Source organism: Ischnura elegans (genome assembly GCF_921293095.1).
Source record: "Ischnura elegans chromosome 13 unlocalized genomic scaffold, ioIscEleg1.1 SUPER_13_unloc_3, whole genome shotgun sequence".
Classification (NCBI taxonomy): domain Eukaryota; kingdom Metazoa; phylum Arthropoda; class Insecta; order Odonata; family Coenagrionidae; genus Ischnura; species Ischnura elegans.
In genome coordinates this window covers 7,522,988-7,544,939 of record NW_025791659.1, presented here as the reverse complement: position 1 = coordinate 7,544,939, position 21,952 = coordinate 7,522,988, and the positions used below count along the sequence as shown (strand labels likewise).

Genomic DNA, 21,952 nt, shown 5'->3' with positions numbered 1-21,952 from the left:
TGCCGAACCTTCGTTGAGGGATATTCTTCCTCAATACAAGTCTCTTGAAAGTTATCTTTACTCCTCTGTACGAAGCCTTTCCGCGTCGACTAAGGGCAGTGGGTCCCTTCCGAAACATTTTTGGACCCAACTCGGTGGGGCGCCGATCCTTTTCCTCGGCCTCTGTCCCAGACCCTAGAGGGATTAAAATCCCCTTACTAGCACGAGTCCGCGGTCAACTAGCTAAAATATTAACGCAGAATATATGCAAATATTTGTTGTTCGTATCGATTTTTTTTTAATTCAAAATGAATTTCGTGTTTTTTTCTGAGCGTGGAGAAATTTTAAACAAAGTTCTAACGTTTATATAGACGGATTTAGTATATTTACTAGTTGTTCTATAACTCTGTTGATATTAACGTTAGAATTTCGTTTGAAATTTCCATGTGGTCAGCAAAAAAAAGATGAATTCATTTCTAGCATTGGATTTCAAAAGTAATCAACAAATATTTTTTTGGAAAACACACTGCAAATAACAGTAGTTGACCGCGTGGAGAGGATAGGAAAGGGTCGACCTGAGCGGCCGAAGAAGGGGCTGGGCTCGCGCTAAGGCGGATCGTGAGGGGCGACCGCGTCCGTGGGTCTATTGTGTCCGCCACGGTCACTTTTTTCGACCTGTGCCGCACAGGCGCGGCATTCATTGGTTAGGGTATGAACATTCAGGACGCACTGGTGTGGCATTCGTAGTTGAGGAAAAAAAATCCTCGCCGCACAGGTGCGGAATTCGGCGCGAAAGGGTTCAGGATTTTGTTTGAGGATTGACTTAATATAAGTTAGGGCACTGTCCTTAACCCATTATTCCCCAGAATAATAATAATAAATTTTAATTAATTTTCGATTTAGGCAATAAAAAGTAATAGGAAACCACCCTATTACGTTTTGGCTGTGGCCGTGGTTGGGACCCCATACTGTCTGAACGAGACATCCAAACCGAGTGCTTTAAAGTCCGCCTTCATTGGATGTGTGCGACCCATCCTAGTATACTGCTCTCCCATTCGGTCAACTGCTTCTCCCACCACACTAAAACTTCTCGAACGTCCACTCAATTTCTTCATAGAAATAGTACGACATCGTGTACCTCACCTTAACCCATTATTCCACAGACTGTATGTAGGGCTTTTAACTTCGGTTGTTTCACATTACCCGATTTATTTTGGCCTAATTAAGATGAATTTTTGGAATAAAATTATTATATTAATGGTATTATATGATTTTCACAATGCTGCGTGTATGCAACGCTGGGAAAACTCACGTAAATAAATAAAAAAAGTAATTCTTTAAAAATTAGGTTTATTCTTTCATTTTTTATATTGATTTGTACACTCGACATCTTCGCCGGGTGTTATCGGTATTCCTTTGGAGGAAATTCCTCTTTCTGCCTATCAACGGACATGCTGGGGTATGTCATTTTTCCTAGGGTGTCTCGTATGTGCGCATCGATTTTTTACGCCAAACGCCATCAGTCGTAAAAATACAATTACAGTGAGTCCTCGTTTAACGTCACTTACCATTCCTGAAAAATGTGACGATAAACGAAATGACGTTAATCGAAGCATAATATCCCATAAGAAACAATGTAAAAAGTGAATCTCGGCTCCTAGACCTCACAATTCCTACGCAAAAAACTTTTAACGTATCGCATCAGGGGCATTTTTTACGAAGGGAATGCCTAACTATGGCAAAATACGAGTTCCTGTCTTCATCGACGACAATAGCAGCAGTGACGTAAATCCTTATCCATTTTTGTATCTTCCCGCATTTGCTTTTCGGCTTCGCTATGGTGGTCGCCCGGGCGAGCGTCGCCTGGGCATCATCATCGCTGAAACATCGTCGCAGTTACAGGAACCAAAATTATTGTGAACACGGCAAAAAAGTGATGACAAAAACTCCGAGTTCTACACGGAAAAATGCCTTGAAATCACTTTTTAGGTTCCTGAAAACCATTACGTTAAGTAAAACCTTGTGCACCTACGCAAGAATTCATTTTGCAGAAATTTTTTGCTAAAACCGTAATCGCAATTATCAATAAACAACACTGTTTTACACTTCGTTTAGACTGATTATATTACCGCCCACAAAACGAACAACCTGCAACGCCCACCGCTTCGCCTTTTTTTCTCGCGCGAAATTTAAAAGCCTTGACGTTATCGCAAAGCGAAGGTGCGATAAACGAATGACCTTCTCAAAATTTTCGTGACGTTATCGCGAAATGACGTTAAACAGGGTGACGTAGAACGAGGACTCACTGTACGTCATTTTAAAGGAAATTTCATTCTCAGTTCTGATTTATTTTTTGTTTTATGAAAAATTCAAAAATGTAGACACGCCAATGCAAAGAATGACTCCGCGCAACATAAAATTAGCCGTTTTGTCAACTTCATGAACTTTGTAACTCAACCTAGTGAAAACTACTACGTCTACAGCATTCATCTTTCACAACAAGTAGCAAACATTAATGTAAATTAATAAAATAGCTTTGCATATTTTTAGAATGCATATTTTGTTGTCAAATAACGAAAATATTTAAAAGTTATCTAGTCTAGTATTAAATTAGTAATAACTAATTAAATGACTAGTAAATAATTAAGTTCTCTGAGTAGTGAAGTTGTACCAACGATAGACCCAATGAAACTAAACCCTTTCAAACGTTTCCCTTGTGCAAGAAAGGCTTGGAAATATTTTTCAACCGTTCTTACTTTAAAATGTAAAGAAACGCATGGTTTAAATTACTTCCATACGCGGGAAACAAAGTAAACTTTAGAAGTGAAGCTTGAAAACGAAGACTAAAGGAAGGTTACGGAACCTTCGCATTTGTCACATTGTCAGGACCCTCCGGTGCCCCCCTGCCGCCCCCTTGGCACTTTTCGCCCCCATAGACTACAGCAACGCCCCCCAGGGGGCGGTAACGCCCACTTTGGGAACCAATGATCTAATTCATCTCCTTGCGTAAGGGGCAGATGCAACCAGCAAACACACGTGTTCATTACGTGGTGCATACACTCGAGGATACTTTGTACGAAAGGGAGAATTTTCCCGAAGAAAGTTTTAGGACAAAGTTTTTCGGCGGCACTTTCTAATAGGGTGGTTTCCTATTATTTTTTTATTGCCTAAATCTAAAGATTATTACTCCTGGAGTACGTATTTCACGCTTTTAGATTTTTAAATGACGATATCTATTTTTCGCGATTAAATGAAAAGTGAAAATTCTCAAGCGCGCGAAAACGCGACGGGTAAGGAAATCTCTCCGTGTGACGTATTTCTAGTTCCCCCTCCCGCCTTGTGAGGTGACCTTGATCGAGGCTCTGAGCGCTGATAGGACGCAGGATGCTAGAGGGTAGCTGAGTACCTTGCTGTCTGGTAGCGCTTGGCTTAAAAAAGGTTTATTAATACCTTATCAAACGAAGAAAACTTTCCGACCTTAGCCAGTTTTAATAGGTGATTATTAAGACATGTTTCCCTGAGCTCTGCGCCTCATGCATGCATTGGTAATCTCAGACGACGTAAAACTCCTATCCTCTTGTGTAGAAACTAGGTCCCTGTGACGTCACGTGGAGTGGAATCGCATGGGCGCCAATCTGGCCTTTTTCAAATGAGGATAAAATTTGGCCCTTGCCATTCGTCTAAACCGGTATTTCAAAAACCAAATAATTTGTGTATTATGAATACACTAATGGTGGGTAACGAATCGCAATCAATGCCTTTCGTTTTCTTTGATGAAGGAAACTACCCTATTCCCGAGGAAATTTAGTTTTCCTCACTTAATTTTGTTTTCAGCGCTTCATTAAAAATTATTAACAACCTTAAATAAATACAAAGCGAGGGATCGTGCTGAAAAAATGTTATCTTTTAAGTTCGCCATGACGATAGATCCACCAACCTTTATTGTCATAGCCGTCACCCTGACGTCGGCGTCAAAATGATATGTGACGCTCTAATTACCAGTGTTCACGGAATACGTATTCATCAAACATTTTTCCCATTTGCTTGCTTATTTGTTCATGGAAAAAATAAAGGTAAAACAAATTTCTTCTACTTCTTAACAGGGTAGTTTCCTTCACCAAAGAAAACGAAAGGCATTGATTGCGATTCGTTACCCGCCATTAGTGTATTCAGAATATTCAAATTATTTGGTTTTTGAAATACCGGTTTAGACGAATGGCAAGGGTCAATTTTATCCTCATTTGAAAAAGTCCAGATTGGCGCCCATGCGATGCCACTCCACGTGACGTCACCTAGATTCTATACGAGTAGATAGGAGTTGTACATCGTCTGAGATTACCAATGTATGCATGAGGCACAGAGCTCAGGGAAACCTCTCTTAATAATCACCTATTAAAACTATTTAAGTTCGTAAAGTTTCCTTCGTTTGATAGGGGAATAATAATCCTTATTTAAGCCAAGCACTATCTGCTAGCAGGGTACTCAGCTACCTGCTTGCAGCCTCCGTCGTATCAGCGCTCAAAGCCTCGCCCCAAGGTCACTTCACATGCCAACAGCTGGAACCAGTAATAAGTCACATGGAGTTTTCCTAGCATTCCCACTTAGCCGTCGTGTTTTTGGGCGATTAAAAATATTCACTTTTTGTTTAATCGCAAAAAATAGATATCGTCATTCGAAAATCTAAGAGCATGAAATGCACACTCCAGGAGTAGTAATCTTTCGATTTAGGCAATAAAAAATAATAGGAAACCACCCAATTCTCATAAACAGATAGCCGGCCTGCTAGTATGACTTCCTTTGACACAAAACTATGAATCACTTTGCAGGTTTGCCAGTGTCACAATGATTGTTATATGCATGAACGGTGATATGAAAGATTTAACATTCTTTGAAGATTTTTAGTAGTTATTCTGTTGTATAATTAGTTTCTCTTAGTTTAGTGGAGCATTGATTTTAGATTTCTATTTTGACAGTAATGAAGGGAGTAATATTTTTGAAATACTTTTCTAACCTGAAGGTCAAGAAAAATGCTTCCATTCATTGCTTCATTTCATTTACAATTTCTTTCATTCTTATAATTATAGATAAAATGCTAAAAACTATATTCAGGGCAAAAGTTTGGACAGGATTTATCAAAACAGAAAGATTATTGCTCGGAAAGGGAACAGTTAGATTGTGTCGACCGTTGAGAAAAAAAGACACATTTTTAGCAGCACTGACTGTCGGCGTCAAAATGATGTTCCGCTGTACTTTGCCAATCTATATCCGGACTTCAGTGCATGCCATAATAATGACTGATACGTCATTTTAAAGAAAATTTCATTCTCAATTCTGTGTCATTTTTTGTTTTGTGAAAAATTCAAAAATGTAGACACACGAGTACAATAAATGACTCTGCACACAATAAAATTAGCCGTTTTGCCAACTTCATGAACTTTGTAACTCAACCTAGGGAAAACTACTACGTCTACAACTTTCTCTCTCTCAGAGATCACTTTTTCACGGACTCCCTACCTCCTTCCAGGAGCGGATCCAGGATTTTGTTCTGGGGGGGACACAAGGATATTTCATAATACAAAACAAACGCAATTATAATGGGGCCGTATTAAAAATCTTGCATATTGTAAAGGCCTGTTCACATGGTACATTAACACATACGGGTTAATGTCTAAATGTATGAACGCGAGACTGAACGCCAAAAGGCAACTGTAAAACCACCCAACTTGTGCGAATGCATGCACAGAAAATAGAACCTATTCTAATTTGGTTCATGCATTCGTACATGTTCCATGCCCCCGTGCCCCCCCTGGATCCGCCTATGCCTCCTTCAATGCCATTTCGAGTACACACCCTTCCCTGGATCTTTCAATACCCATCAGATTATTCAAGAGGCAGCTTCAAAATACCATCATCAAAGGAATCCCTATTTTTTTCTTTTTTATATCCTTTTTATAGTTTTTTTTAGAGATCCCTCAGCGAAAAATGTTAAAAAACTGTTAAAAAACTGTTGAAAATTTCAACAGTTAATTGGGACAACTGTGGAATCCAACAGTTACTGTAGAAAATTCAACAGTAACTGATGAAACCCAACAGTAATGGTTGATATCCAACAGTAACTGTAGAAGATCCAACAGTAACTGTAGAAAATCCAACAGTAACTGTAGAAAATTCAACAGTAACTGATGAAACCCAACAGTAATTGTTGAAATCCAACATTAATAGTTAAAATCCAACAGTAACTGTAAAAAATTCAACAGTAACTGATGAAACCCAACAGGAATTGTTGAAATCCAACAGTAACTGATAAAACCCAACAGTAACTGTTAAAATCCAACAGTAACTGTTGAAATCCAACAGTAACTGTTAAAATCCAACACTAACTGATGAAACCCAACAGTAACTGTAGAAAATCCAACAGTAACTGTAGAAAATCCAACAGTAACTGTAGAAAATTCAACAGTAACTGATGAAACCCAACAGTAATTGTTGAAATCCAACAGTAACTGTAGAAGATCCAACAGTAACAGTTAAAATCCAACAGTAACTGATGAAACCCAACAATAACTGTTAAAATCCAACAGTGACTGATAAAACCCAACAGTAACTGTTAAAATCCAACAGTTTTTTCGATAAGGGATGTGCGAATAGTATCCGCGAATAGTATCCGCGAATACTTGAATACTTTGAATACTAGAAAGTATTCGATATTCCAGGTCTCAAATAGTTATGCTAAAGGTACCGTCTCGAATACCTCGAATACTTTGAATTTCGCATCATACACTGTCGCACGCACATCGTTGGTATTTGACTCGGAAAAATGTGGAGAACTGTCGTCGTTTAGTGCACGCAGCGCCGTTTTAGGCAAGTGGACGAATTACATCAAATTCGTGGATTAGAGCGGTGAAAAGAGTTCGATGTGGGGAACCGAAATTGATCGGGCGAAAAAATCCGAAAATCCCCGATTCCCCCCACCAGGAGAAACTCAGTGCCGTGGGATAGTAAAGTCAGAAATCCAGACAGAAATCCATTGTAGCGGTGTAATTGCCGAGACGGCATGCAATCATTTTTCTGAGGTGGTGTGTCCCCTGAGGATATTTGAAAGAGATGTTAGTTGAATCAACTATAAGCCCAAATTGTTTCCATAAAATTAAAACATTCCATTAATCAGCTACATTCCTGTTCGAACCCTTAGCGAAAAAACTGTTGGATTTTAACAGTTGCTGTTGGATTTTAACTGTTACTGTTGGATCTTCTACAGTTATTGCTGGATTTTAACAGTTATTGTTGGATATGGATTTTAACAGTTATTGTTGGAAAGTATGAGGGCTCAGGGGAGCCCTTTGAGGGTACAACGCACAGGGGCCAGGAACCAAGCCAGTGGCTTATACGCCCGATCACTAGGGGAGGGGGAGGAAAGGTAGAAACAGGATAGGTGCACCGGGGACGCCTCTGGGAAAGGAAAGGAACGGAAGGGACGGGATGAGGGAAAAACACCCCAACGCTATAGAAGCGAAGGGGGCCCCACTAATTAACAACAGTTGTCCCAATTAACTGTTGAAATTTTCAAGTATTTTTTAACAGTTTTTTCGCTAAGGGTAGTCCCCCTTTTTTACTAAAAATGTCCGTGGTAAAAGTAAAGGGGTGGGGGACTATATTCAAATGCATTTTTTTAACTTTTCCCGAAACTGAAGCCTCTAAATTAGGGGGGGGGGTACTATATTCAGAGGGGGACTATATTCGGAGAAATACGGTATTATTTATGCAGTTATACTGTCATTTATGAGCGCTTCTCAGACACATTGAGAGCTTTCTTTGCCAGTTCGCGATCTTTTTAGTGGCGATAACACGGTTTTACTCGTATTATTAGTGCTCCAAGTAAGGAATGGTTTCGAGAACCACACATCCGTGGCTGAGTGAACACGGTTACAGAAAAGTGATTTGCACAAATGCTTCAAAACCACTGCTCGACGTCGGAAACTACACTGTCAGGCACCACGCCACGTTGTCGCGTATCGCACAAGTTGCCCGGGTTGCAATTTTTTCCGCTATCTTTTTAAAAAAAAATAAAACCATCGGAATTACTGCATTAATGATTTTATTCCCTTAGTGACGTATTTTTAAAATGCTCCTGTTTGAATTTCTTGCAAGCATCGCGCCGTCACGTCGGTACCCCAGAGGTGAACGTTGAAAAGATCGCGCGGGGTGATTCGCTCCGGAGCCCGCACCAAATTTACTGCCACGAGTGGGCATCCCGCGGCATTTATACTTCATAACTCATATCCACTAGCCCCATGCGTAATTAGCAATCAAAATTATGTATTATCATTATGTTAAGGAGACGAGATAAATTACTTTGGTAGGCCGGCTATCTGGACCCAATGACAAGTAATACTTTTGGCCACTGCACAGCAATGGATATCGATTAATATATAAACAAAAAAGAAGATTTGAGGCAAGCAATAATATTAATAAGCGTAAATTGATAGAAATTTCGTGTGTACTTAGCGCAAGTTCACGTTTTATCACGAGAGCGTTTAAGATTTTTGATTAGGCTACACTGCATTGCAATGTTTCTCCGAGGAACGAATTTGCGCTGTATCGAAATTGCGCTAATCGAAATTGCGCTATACGAGACATGGGTGTATTTGTATTCCGCAATCTTTATAAGGAAAAATTAAACCGGACGCAAAATCATCGGAATTACTGCATTAATGCTAGGATAAACTAGGCTTATTGTTTCCGTTAGAATCCCCTTTTGTAAAACGGAAGCGGTTTCGTGCACATACAGAATACACGGGAGCACCGTGTTCCTGTTTTCCAAGCCTCGCAGTGAGCGATCACGCTCAGTGATCACGGATAAACGTCCTGCAGCAGTTGCATCCCGGGCAACTTGTGCAAGAGGCGACTACGTGGCGTGGTGACGGACTTCAAGCAGTGGTTTTGAAGCATTCGTGCAAACTGCTTTTCCGTATCCGTGATCACACAGCCACGATGTGTGGGTTTCGACACCAGGCCTTACACGGGGCATTAATAATACAGTAAACTCTTGATTTTACGAAGTCAGTGGAACCGGAAAATTGGCACTTCGTAAAATCGAGTTTTATAATTTCAAACCTTTTTCATAAGTCACGAAATAATGTTCGCTTTTGTTTCTTCCGCCCTTTTTTGTCTTTAGTGGTCTTATTTAAATATTTTTGGTGGTTATTCTCGGTATTATTCATAGAAAAGGCTTTTTGTTATCCATTAATGCTGTGAAAGATCGTTAAATAATTATACCACCATAAAATTCCCATTTCTCGTTCATACTTCAACATCAACGATCGCTTGAGAAATTCCCGACCAGTTTAGAAAACGTAATCAAATAATGAATTGCAAAGTTTATTATAAGAATTTAATGTTATAAATTTGTGGTTAGGAGCGAATAACAACTACTTATTAGAATAGTGCAAACTTACGCGAACTTATAAGCTCACGTTAGATATATATTTGTTTCCAGCACCCACGGAATTTTAGCGGCAGCCGGCCTAACCGCCATTTATGTCGCCCTCTATCGCTCGCGTGACGAGAAAAAAAAAGAAAAACGAGGGCCTCCACCCGTTTCCAAAATAACCTTCGTAAGATAATATTTCGAGTTACTCCGTATTTTCAGTTCATTGTGCTATCTTTTCCATTAGTTATTTTCATTGAGATTCAGTTACGATTATAAATTACGTAGGATATGATTATCTTCTGGCGAATATTTGAAGTACACTCTGTTTGAATTCTCCATCCGGATACTGTGCTCCGTCATCTTAGCAGACATTGCTGCGAAAGACTTTATTCTTCATCAGGACCATATTCTTCATACCGGGTGTGAAGTGCTATGTTTATATAGTATTTCTCTCTTCTTTTATGCCGACAGGAGCAAGGTTCCAACCGGAAAACGACAGGAGAAACATCTTCCATTATCGGAGAAATAAAGAGAGAAACGTTATTATCCGCATTGATTGTTTTCCTACAAGAGATGCTTCATCATTTCTCAACGTGTGTGAAGTATTGGTTCACTTGCGTGAATTCTCAAAAATGACACGCAAAAACCTGTACATTCACCTCATTTAGTTTTCGTGTCCCTTTCTCCGCCGTATTGAAAGTTATGCAAAGAATCATTGACGTAGAGAAAAGATTTTCTTAGCTTTAGCACCAAAAAATAGTCATGCCACAATCGTAAATAAATATAGTGAGGAAAGAGCAAAGAAAATAATGTCAATTGAAACGTCAGCAGAGAAGAAGAGAGACAATTATAAGCGCGGCACCATTTCCCCGACAGTGGAAGATACTTCTTCAGCCTCTCTCCGATTAATAACTTACCCCCGTTGCAGGTAAAGATGAACCATGCCCTTCTCCACAATCGGGGAACGTTCCCAGTGGGTGGGGTGAATAAGAGTGGGATGGGGATTGCCTGAGGAAAGAAGCGGTCAGCGTATGGTGGGGTGGAGGGGGCAGGAGAAAGAAGGGTGGGGAAAGGGCCTTCAGCTCTGCCTCAGTTTACGTTTGGGGGGCGTATTTTTCTACGACGCACTCAAGCTCCGTAACCTTAGGGGGGGAGTGAATGAGAAATGCTGGGGAAGGAGGGGTTTGGGATGCGTAAGGCGGGTGTCAGCAAGATCAGCAGAAGGCCGCGGGAGGAAGTAAACAAAGACTTCGGAAAGAAAGATCTCTCGGCATGGGAAAACGGGGAGACGCGCGAGAAGAAAGTTCATGGTTAGAGTTAGAAGTTCGTCTTCATTACGAGTAGCCTGAAAAATAAGTTTGTGGTTAATAGAGCCCAATACTTAAGATATTTAAGTTGTTTACTCAGGAAGGCTATTGTACACACGAAAGATACTACTAAAAAATATGTTATTTTTTTTCTTTTTGCCCTTCTCCATCGCCGCTTCCACCATGGTTTCTCACTTGCATAAATGGGAATGAAATTGGGGACCTAACTCATTAACCAGATCAAAATATCTAAATGTTTGGAGGGCAGCGTGTACTTCTTTTTTATTTGGTGAAATTACTTCCTCGCTTTCATCTTCGTCGTCACTGCTATTCTGACTAGTCCCGGCCGCTGCTTCTTCCGACGTATGTACCGGCGTCCCATTGTCGCAAGCCCGGAGATCATCGTCAAGGGCAATATAATCGTTTGATGTTGCGCGCTGTGCTCTTCCTGCTTTTTCCAAGAATTTTTCAAAATCATCTTATGAGCCTCTAATCTCCTCCGTGATTTAATCCGCTGCAGCTTCCTGAATGTATAACGTAACGAATCAACTATAGCCATGATATTATAGCAGTAGAATTACTAGTAGGCTAGTTGTATCAATTACCAACCTCGAGAACATCCTCATGATGCGCTATCAAAGGGAATCCGGCCGATTTCCAGCAATTTGCAATTGTAGTGGAGGAAATAAAGTACGTCTTTGAACCGTGTTCCTGCAATGAAAAATGACAATTTTATTAACTTGGCCATTTTAGCAAAGTTAACAAAATCATTATTTCTCATCGCAGAAACACGGTTCAGAGATGTACTTGAATGCCTGATTGGCAGGAGTGCGATGAAAACAATTATTTTTGATGATGGCATTGATTGATAGATTTTCAAAATGCAGTCAGAGCGGTCTCTTTTGGGGAGAAAGGCTCGGAGGGTCGAAGAGAGGGGCCAGCGAGGGTGAGCTCGTTGAGGAAAGGGTCCCGGATTAGGGACCCTTCGAAGTGCTTCGGCGAAAAGTAGTCAAGTAGTCTTCGAAGTACGTTCACAGTAGCCTGCCTTGCGAACGTACCAGGTACGTTCACAGCAGTGCAAAGGGTTAATTAGGAGTGTACGAAATACCCCCCGCGACCTTCCTGACATGCTAAACTACGAAGTATTGTTGATGCGATGTTTACGAATAGGCACGTAAATAGGGGCATTATGTCAGTCGCGATATTTTACTTAACTCCTACTTCCCCTAAATTCCCACTGTGAGGTTTTAGGTGAACCCTTTCTCTCCAAAGTTGCACTATCATTTACGATTTCACACTTTTGATGAACCACAGTTGGAAGCGCTGATTTTTTTTAAGCTACATACGCCGGCGTAACTAGTTTTGTTGACAAATATTTCGCCATAGTAGTTCGTATAAACGAATGCCTTTCGCTCCTGGGGACCGATCCGGGGTTCGTAAATTCAAAACATTTCGTAAAATCGAAACTTCGTATAATCGAATAGCACCATGTATTTACCATAGTCTTTTCGCCGGGACTGCACTATCACTTTGTATAATCGAAAACGTCATAAAATCCTGATTCGTATAATCGAGAGTTTACTGTACCAGTAAAACCTTGTTATCCCCGCTAAAAAGATCGCGAACTGGCGAAGAAAGCTCTCATTGAGTCCGGGAAGCACTCTAAAATAACAGAATAACTGCATAAATAATAAAATATTGTTTGTTTTAGGTAAATGTCCAGTCTGGCCTATGTAACAGGTCTCACAGTCACTGCACTTGAGTTTGTAAACGATTAGGATTAGGACGTTCGTTCCGATTAAGAACAGAGGAACACGGAAGGCATTTGAGAAACTGGGAGATAGACAAATCGCATTTCGCGAAACACCGATGGGAGAGTGACCACAGGAGCGATTTTGTTCAGGAAATTCTCCACCTTGAGGAAAAGGGAAGAAGGATGGACTGCTTGGAGGAGTTGGAGATTAGGAAACACATCACGAATGGAATTTTATCAAATGAAAATATTTTTGTCAACTATTCCCCACTCTTGGAAATTCCCCTGAAGCTGAGTAACGCTCCAACCCCAACGCAACCCTCCCCTACCAACGCGTAATAGCAACCAGATAAACAACAACCAAATAACTGTAAATATAACGATTGCTGTACCTGATGATGTCGCCTCTGCGACGAAACCAGTCGTATCGAATAAATCGATCGAAACCGGTCGTATTGTTTTAGGTAAAATATGAACAAGAACATTGCAACATTGCAAGACACTTAAGTGAAAGTTTGGTTTATCCGTGCTTTCCGATTAGGATAAGCAGCAGTGTACTGCATAAAAATTTTACCCAATATAATTTATTTAATCAGGAGTGTACTGTAGTTTGAAGGGGATAACATTACTTTTTGGAGAAAAAAAAATTAAAAACTTAAAAGAGATAAAAATCAGTCCCATTACTTCTCTATCACACCTCGTAAATATATCGTCGGATCATCTATATACCGTATTTGCACGAATCTAAGACGAACACGATTCTAAGACGACCCCCCCCTTTTTTGTAACTACGCTTGGGAAAAAACATTTTTCCTAATAACGATACGAATAAGCGATGAATGCGGGAATGTTTGGCTAGGTTGCCTATGTCCCAGGAAACGCAGGCATTTTGGCGCGTAATTATGATTAGATTTTAGCGCGTAATATTTCTTACAGGAATATTTCTTCGCAGGGGCTATGGCCCGAAGACGAATAAAATTAAACTGGTGAAAATGAAACCTGAATTTATTAAACCCACACGGAAAACACTCCGTAGTTTGAAGTCAAGCCACCCTGGAAAGTAAGGAACCACTCGTACGAGGTGAAGTTCGGAACTGATGCTATTGCGTTCGTCGTATGCGACGGGAAATGATCAATGCGGAAACGATGGATTGGGATTCCGAGGTATAACTTTTCTTTTGAGAGCGGCATTGGAATGAATATTCTCTGCCATCGTAATACTCTGAAAGGCACGGTTAATCACAACTGAATCGATCTCTCTAATCAGAGGCAAATCATGTTGCCTTCTTACCGTTGCTCTGAGAAAAATGCAACGACTTTGTAGCAGTTTATTCCGCGACATTGAGGCTTTAACGTTACAATTTAGGTAAATTGTAACCAATCACGCGATCATTTTGTGAGTTGATCGAGCTATAACTTGAATGGAGCCGAACCAAAGGTAAAGCAGGCAATCTCGCGAATAAGGCATAAGTGAACCCGGCGCGCCGCGGCGACTTATGAGCACACACCGAATCTTTGCCTGCTGCCCAAATATGAAAAATGTTTTTTTTTACTTGAACGCAAAATTAATTATGCTAAATTACTGTTCAGCTATTTTGACGTTGATTTTTCGTTGTATAGCTATCAGGTGGCAAACTCAGGTGACCATGATTTTTCCGACGTAAATTATGCGACCCGATTGACGTCGAGAATTATGCAACCCGATTGACGTTGAGAATTTTGCATCCGATTGTAAGACGAACCCTCTTTTCTGCATGAGTTAGGAGGGAAAAAAACCTCGTCTTAGATTCGTGCAAATACGGTAAGTAAATTATCTGAACAAATTACCAAGTTATTCAATAACAAAAATTATAAAATTGCACACAAAAATCATAATACTCTGAACATGCTTCTATACACAAAAATAAAATCAGAAACTCCTAAAAATCAGAAAAATAATATAGAATTTAAAATTTCATGCCTTGATTGAAACACTTCCTGTGCAAGTCAAACATCACAATACTTAAAAAATAAGATTTCACAACAGAAGTCATCAGTAAAAGGTGGTATAACACCGTGTGCTCTTGCTAGCCACATCATGAGCAATGGCCATGTTTTTGATTTTGACAATGCCGAAATTTTAGATAATGAGGTTAATTTGAGAAAAGACTTTTCAAAGAAATGGTTCACATATCTAAATCAATTAACAGTTTTAATAAAAAAACAGACATTGAAAAATTTTTTTAATTAATAAAAATGAAAAGAAATTGTATTTATAAAAATTTCGAATGAAGTATCCCTTAGCGAAAAAACTGTTGGATTTCTACAGTTACTGTTGGATTTTCTACAGTTACTGTTGGGTTTCATCAGTTACTGTTGGATTTTAACAGTTACTGTTGGATTCAACAGTTGTCCCAATTAACTGTTGAAATTTTCAACAGTTTTTTTTAACAGTTTTTTAACAGTTTTTTCGCTAAGGGATAAGCCCATGAATACGGTACTCACCTTGGGTTCCATGGTGCTGTGACCGTAGGTCGACGGCGCAGGCTGCTGGCCGATGGAGCACACGACAGTCCCTCGAAGCGAACACCACGCAACCGGTTCAGCTCCGAATAGAAGACGGACAGGTCTTTGTCAAACTGTTTCCTCGAGTCCAGGGCGTGCCTCAGACTGCGGTGCGCTCTTACATGCAAACATTCAAATTCAATCATTACCATCTTACTACAGTAAAACCTCTTCACATCGTAATGGAGGGGACCAAAATTTGGGCAATTTGATGTCTGGAGGTTCACTATAGAGAAGTTTCAGTGATAGGCACCATTCTTTAATATCCTTTAGAAATGAAAGGCACTACTCTCTTTTAAACCATTATATTCATGCGTTTAAATAAACATGCATGCATTAGTGAATATATATTTATTATTTAATGATTACAGAAAGCTAGATCTATCAAGTGATTTTTACCATGATTCAAGAGAAAACGATGTGATCTCTCTTAATTCAACGGTCACTTAAAATGATTGGGATAGTTGGATAACTTTTTCCTTATTTACTGTTAGATATTCTCTCATATTCAACAAAATTATTACTACTAGGAACTCACCTCGTTATAGGCAAGATTTCGTTACGTGCATGATCGTTTTAAACGAGTTTTAGTGTACAGTAAAACCTCTTTACGTCGTAATGGAGGGGACAAAAAATTTGGGCAATTTGATGCCTGGAGGTTCACTATAGAGAGGTTTAAGTGATGGGCACCATTTTATTCATATCCTTCGGATATGAAAGGTACTACTGTCTTTTAAACCATTACATTTATATGTTTAAACGAAAATGCATTCTTCAGTGAGCATATATTCATTATTAAAAAATTATAGAAAGCGAGCGCACATGATGTTTACCATGATTCGAGAGAAAACAATGTGATCTCTCTTAATTCAAGAGTCACTTAAAATGATTAGGATAGTTGGATACATTTTTTCTTATTCAATGTTAGGTACTGTATATCTCCGAATATAGTCCCCCCTTTTTTTCCAAAAATGGCCGAGGAAAAGTAAGGGGGGGGGACAATAATCGAGTGTAATCCAATTTAGCATACTAAAGGTGACCATCAAGTTATAAATAACGGCATAATGGCTAATGTTCTCGTAGTATTTCTATTTGAGTATATTTATGAGGATTATAATCGAACATATGACTATATACTGCCACGTTTTACCGGAAATTAAGACAATTTTTGCCACAAATGTTGTAAAGATACGATTCTTCCGATTCAAATAGCATATCGAATACGCGTTTTCACGGAATCCATGGGGTAGCCGTTAATTTTTCTTGGAAAAGTATTGTTAGAATAATTCAATCGAAACTGATCACTTTATGACGCAAAACAATAAATAATTAAAATCAAAACTAAACACACACTATCACACTAATCGAACACTATAATTGAATCAATAGTATATGTACCCGTCGCTCATTTAATAGTAACACGATTTAAATCATTGCGAAAAATAAACAGATAAAGTAAACCTTTCGTGACGATTTCGCATTTCATTGCGGCCGTGGCTACTATATGTCCATGTGCCCGTGCGGTTCGTGTTTACAACCACTGCCTTTACCACCATCACAGAACAAGAATGCGCAATGGTTATGCATTTGTTTCTGAAAAGGCGCAATAATCAATGGCTTTAAACCAGAAGCGCCGGCATTACTGCATTTGATCGAAATCCAGCGACTCAGCATCGAAAGTGCGATCAATTTATGGAGGAATGTAGGATCGATAAATTACGTCACATAATGTTTCGCAATTATTTTCGCGATATTTTCTTTATTAAAAATAATTTTACGTTCAACAGTGAGGTGATGGATCAAGTAGAAAGATGAGGATCAATCCTGCAGCAGATTAGAAGCCATCAAAGACGGAGTTTCGATGCCAATTTAAACATAGCCGTTGCAGAATGCGCCGTAAATCATAGTATTCATATGACGGCTGAAAAATTTGGCGTGCAAAGAAAGTCTTTGGAAAGATTGCAAAGCGCTAATACATCGCGGAAGTCATTTCGGGGGTCTCGATGCGGCAGATTCATAGAATTAGAGGAAAATATCGTCGAATTTGTGCAAATGCAGAGCAGAAACTCTTTGTGTAACTTATGCAATGATTCGCAACGATGCATTGAAAATTGATAACATATTTTTTCAGTGTTTATGTTTGTTGGAAAAAGTTTATTTCTTAATTTTATTACTTTGATATTTGTAAGTCCTGTAGTTTAATTATTTTGCTTAGCAGGCATTAGATGGCAATATTTTTATAATATTTATAATTTATTTAACACAATTTTATTTAGATTTCCTAAATTCTTCTAGTCACTTGGATTTGACATGACTTGCGATGGGTGTGTTACACTGGGTCTAAGGAAGTTTCAGGGCCAAATGCAATACTCTTTATAGGCTTTATGTTAAAGCTTATATATTTACATTATCTGTAGTCATTTGGAAATCAAAAATATTAATAATTTGCGAGTGTTTAAAAAAATACAATAGCCTTGGATACTTGAAAAATTTTCTCATTACTTCATTACATCTGGTTAAGGAACTATAAATTACTGATACATGCAATGGATAACAACATATTTTAGGAATAGTTATTTTGTTGTGATGGAAAATGTGTGAACAGATTTGTTCTTATTATTCACAGAAAAAAATAGTTTTTATTGACTCTAGAATCTTAACTTGCTAACCACAGAAAAACTGCCTTCCTTTGCATTTTAAAATTTTTCCCAAAACTGGGGTCTCAAAACTAGGGGGGGGGGGACTATATTCAGAGGGGGACTATATTCGGAGATATACGGTATGCTCTCATATGGAATAAAATGGCCACAACTAATGGTTAATGTGAAAATTACAGCAACTTAAAGGTGCATAAGAAAAAAAATATACAGGTGAAACATTTATCACTGAAGTCATTCCATGTAGGTGATTGCGGCTACATTAATGGACTCTAGATATCTCGGTAGGATTTGTGGAGGTAGTTTGGCCATCTCGGGAGTGTCTCCTTGGTATGACAAGTGGAGGTTTTACGAGATAAAGAGGCTCACTACAAAGAGGTTTGCCTATAAATTTACATGTTAATCTGGCGGGACCGTAGGGGTGGTATGATGTATGGAGGTTTATGATGTAAAGAGGTTCACTACATAGAGGTTTTACTGTAATTAACAATAAAACATTACCATCAGCATTCATTCTTAAATATGAGTTCCAAAAAACCGGCATTATAAATTGAATTATAGGTCGAAAATAAATCCTACTATGAAATGATTATTACCTGAATATTTCTTCAAGAATATTAGAGGCGATGATCATACTCGTGTAATTCAGCTGTACTTGTACATATGTAAAAATACACATGTAATTCAGCTGTATAAATATATATGTATAATTGGTGTATTCTTACAGCTGTATTAGATATTTTTATTATTTCCACATGTGAAAATACACGAATAATACATGTGTAATTCAGCTGTATAAATACATAACTATAATTGGTGTATTCTTACGACCGTATGGGTGGTATGAAGTATGGAGGTTTATGATATAAAGAGGTCCACTACATAGAGGTTTTACTGTATAAAAATAATTATTTTTAAGTATATATTTATTAGTTTTTAAAGTATACCGGGACTAGCTACGGTGATAACTTTTACGGGAGTCACCCGCAATGCACAATCGTGCGAAAGATCCACAGAGAAAAAATCATTCGCCTTGACCGGGATTCGAACCCGGATCCCCCGATTTCCGGTCGAGTGCTTTAGCCAGTTAAGCTACCGCGGCGTCATTCTTCCCTATGGATATTTTCCGGACACTAACGGACAAGGTGTGGCTGGACTGCTGAGCATATGATGCCACAAGCAGTCCAAATCGTGCGCACAGCCACCCGCAACCGCAAGTTGCAGGTGACTCCTATAAAAGTTATCACCGTGGCTAGTCCCGGTATACTTTAAACTAGTCTAGAGCGAACACCTCTTTGTGTTCTATGTCCGGGCCTGCTCTCTGGCTGTGGTGCTGTGCGCACGATTTGGACTGCTGGTGGCATCATATGCTCTGCAGTCCAGCCACACCTTAACCGGTAGTGTCCGCAAATATCCACAGGGAGGAATGAGGCCTCGGTAGCCTAACTGGCTAAAGCACTCGACCGGAAATCGGGGGATCCGGATCCCGGTCAAGGCAAATGATTTTTCCTCTGTGGATCTTTCATATTTATTGCAAATACTAAATGTAATGTTACACGTGCCCGACGTTTTTCGTTTTGGTCGTAATGATTGTCATAAAGTATCTCACCATTTGAGTAAAAATTCATATCGAGTCTCAGATATGGATGGAGAAATTTATTTTCTTCTATTTAGTTGGCGAGAAAAACATTGTTTTTAAATTTTTTTGATTTATAATATTATTTGTTGATGTGTGCGTTGATACACTTGCGATGTAAGTGGTAGCCTTTTACGACCCTCCTGTAATTTCTCACCCCTCCACAAGTCGAACGTGAAATCAAATAATGCACTCTAATGAATACAGCACTGGAAATATTTACTCAAAAATTTTAGCAAAGAACATGAAATCAAATAATGCACTCTAATGAATACAGCACTGGAAATATTTGCTCAAAAATTTTAGCTAAGAACATGAAATCAAATAATGCCCTCTAATGAATACAGCACTGGCAATATTTACTCAAAAATTTTAGCTAAGAACATGAAATCAAATATGCACTCTAATGAATAGAGCATTGAAAATATTTGACCAATAATTTCCACATGTAATTGGATGTAATAAAGGTTTGTTGTCTTAATTTCAGACAAACAGATAGATAGACAGACACGAAAGTACGTTAAGAAAAACATTGCAAAAAAGAATCAAAGAACGTAACGAAAGGCAACGGTTCTTACCTTGGAAGCAGTCTCAAAATCTCTATGCTGAACACGTTCTTCCACAGTAAGCCTTCTTCTGATCCCTTCAGTTTTCTGAAAGGAGAAGCAATATATTTGTGAGCACCATTTATGAATTTATGCATTTATGCTACGGCCCTGTGGGGCCACCATAGTGCGAGGCTATGAGTGCCGGCACGATGCAGGGTGCTATCAGGTAGAAGAGTACCCTGCTAGCAGGTAGCGCTTGGCTTAAATAAGGATTATTAATACCCTATCAAACAAAGGAAACTTTTCAACCATAGGAAAGTTTAATAGATGAATATTAAGAAATGCGGTTTGTCTTTAACCTATTATAACCCAATTTTGCTTGCAAGCAACATCAATAATGTATACATATAATACTGTATGCATTGAGGAAATTAAGCTTTCTAATCCCCTCAGAACATCTCAAGTCCATTTACTATGCTCTTTTCAACAGTCACTTGAGTTATGGGCCAGAGATCTGGGGTAATGCCCCAGCTACAAAATCTGTTTTTCAGTTACAGAAAAAAAGCCATAAGAATAATAACTCAATCTCCCACTACTGTACATTGTAGACCATTATTCAGGAAACTGAATATATTGACAGTCTACAGTCTGTATGTATATAGAGTACTTGTACATACGAAAGACAATCTCCAGTCTTTCACAATTAGATCCGACATACATGACCACGACACTAGAAGAAATAATCACCTATTTGCAGGTCAAATGAGACTAAATATAACACAAAATTCCTTCTCAAACATGGGTATTAAGCTCTTCAATCACTTACCTGTGTCTGCAAGATGAAGCAACAGTACTAAATTTAAATCTGTTGTACACTCCTGGCTAGCATCTAAAGCACTGTACTCCGTAAATGAGTTTTTTACTCAGGAAGCAGATATGGTTTTCTGAAAAGTCCTGTTCTTTATTTAAGTATGCAAACTGTAATTATATGTATGTAACACTGAACTGACGAGGTCAAGTGTAAATTACCGTATAAGCGTGTGAAAGAGGCGCACCCCTTTTTTGAGCATCGAAGGTATGAAGAAAAAAATTTTGCGGCATTTTTTTATACTATCGCGCGGTGTTGCAGATGTACAGTGGAACTTGGTTAGTACGTTCCTCCTTAGTACGTTTTCCTCCTTAGTACGGCGATTTCCCTCGGTCCCGGTACCATCCGAACAAAATACAGGTAAAAGAATTTGGTTAGTACGTTTGAAAAAATTGCGCTTTCCTGGTTAGTACGCTCAATTGCTTGCCGTGACGCAACCCGCAATTCGTTCTCTAGTGTCTTCTTAAGGGTCGCTAACGTCTGAATTCATGATTTAATTTATTATTATTAGCCATTAACATTCTTCCATTCATTCCACATCTCTTTCTTCTACCGTAATTTATCCAAATGCATTTCTGAATTCTTGTGACGTGATGAAAAATAAAATGCGCCCATTTTTCAGGAATGTCTGACTACGAAAAACTACAGCCAATAAGAAGCCCCAATTTTCCCCACCCCGAGCTCCTCACCTTCTGTTGCCTTTGGAGCGCTTGGGAGTGCCCACTGCCACCCACTGCTGCGCACAAAGTTCGTGAGTGGGCAATTGTTGCTATTGCACGAGTTATCATGATGAAGAAATGAGTCTTAACGGTATTAGACAATTCCCACATTATCTAAAGCAGTACTGCTCCATAAACTCGACGTCGTACGTATTTACTTGACTACTGTTGCGGGAGCAGACGATACTCTGGATCTCCACGCGAAGCTTAGCTTAAAAATACTTGATCTCGGAACGAAAGCAGACGACATTAGACAAATTTTGAAAGTAAATTTCAACTGTCTAATATAAAATTTTCTTGAAATTACGTCGTAATCTTATAATCTTGCGTGTCATCAGTCGATATATCGATCGATTTTACAATCGAAATGGTATCATTCCAGAAGCGAATGTCTACGGCTGTTGCCGTAATTTGAAAGTCAATATAATTTTGCCCAATTTTTATGATGTTTAAAAAACCAGTTGACTTACTCCGGGTTGTTGTTATATTCTCCGAGTACGCTGTGAGAAAG

The 21,952-nt window shown here is 39.0% G+C and overlaps 1 protein-coding gene across 3 annotated transcripts in view; it reads right to left on the bottom strand.

Annotated features, from left to right (window-relative positions):
• The window catches only part of LOC124172866, a 128,468-nt gene that overhangs the window by 26,476 nt on the left and 80,040 nt on the right, over nucleotides 1–21,952 (bottom strand). For all 3 annotated transcript variants that reach the window (XM_046552365.1, XM_046552367.1, XM_046552366.1), the window contains 2 exons: nucleotides 19,885–19,959; nucleotides 14,954–15,130 (listed from right to left, as the gene is read on the bottom strand). In XM_046552365.1, the coding sequence (XP_046408321.1) occupies nucleotides 14,954–15,130; nucleotides 19,885–19,959 (252 nt within the window). The remainder of the gene's footprint in view (nucleotides 1–14,953; nucleotides 15,131–19,884; nucleotides 19,960–21,952) is intronic.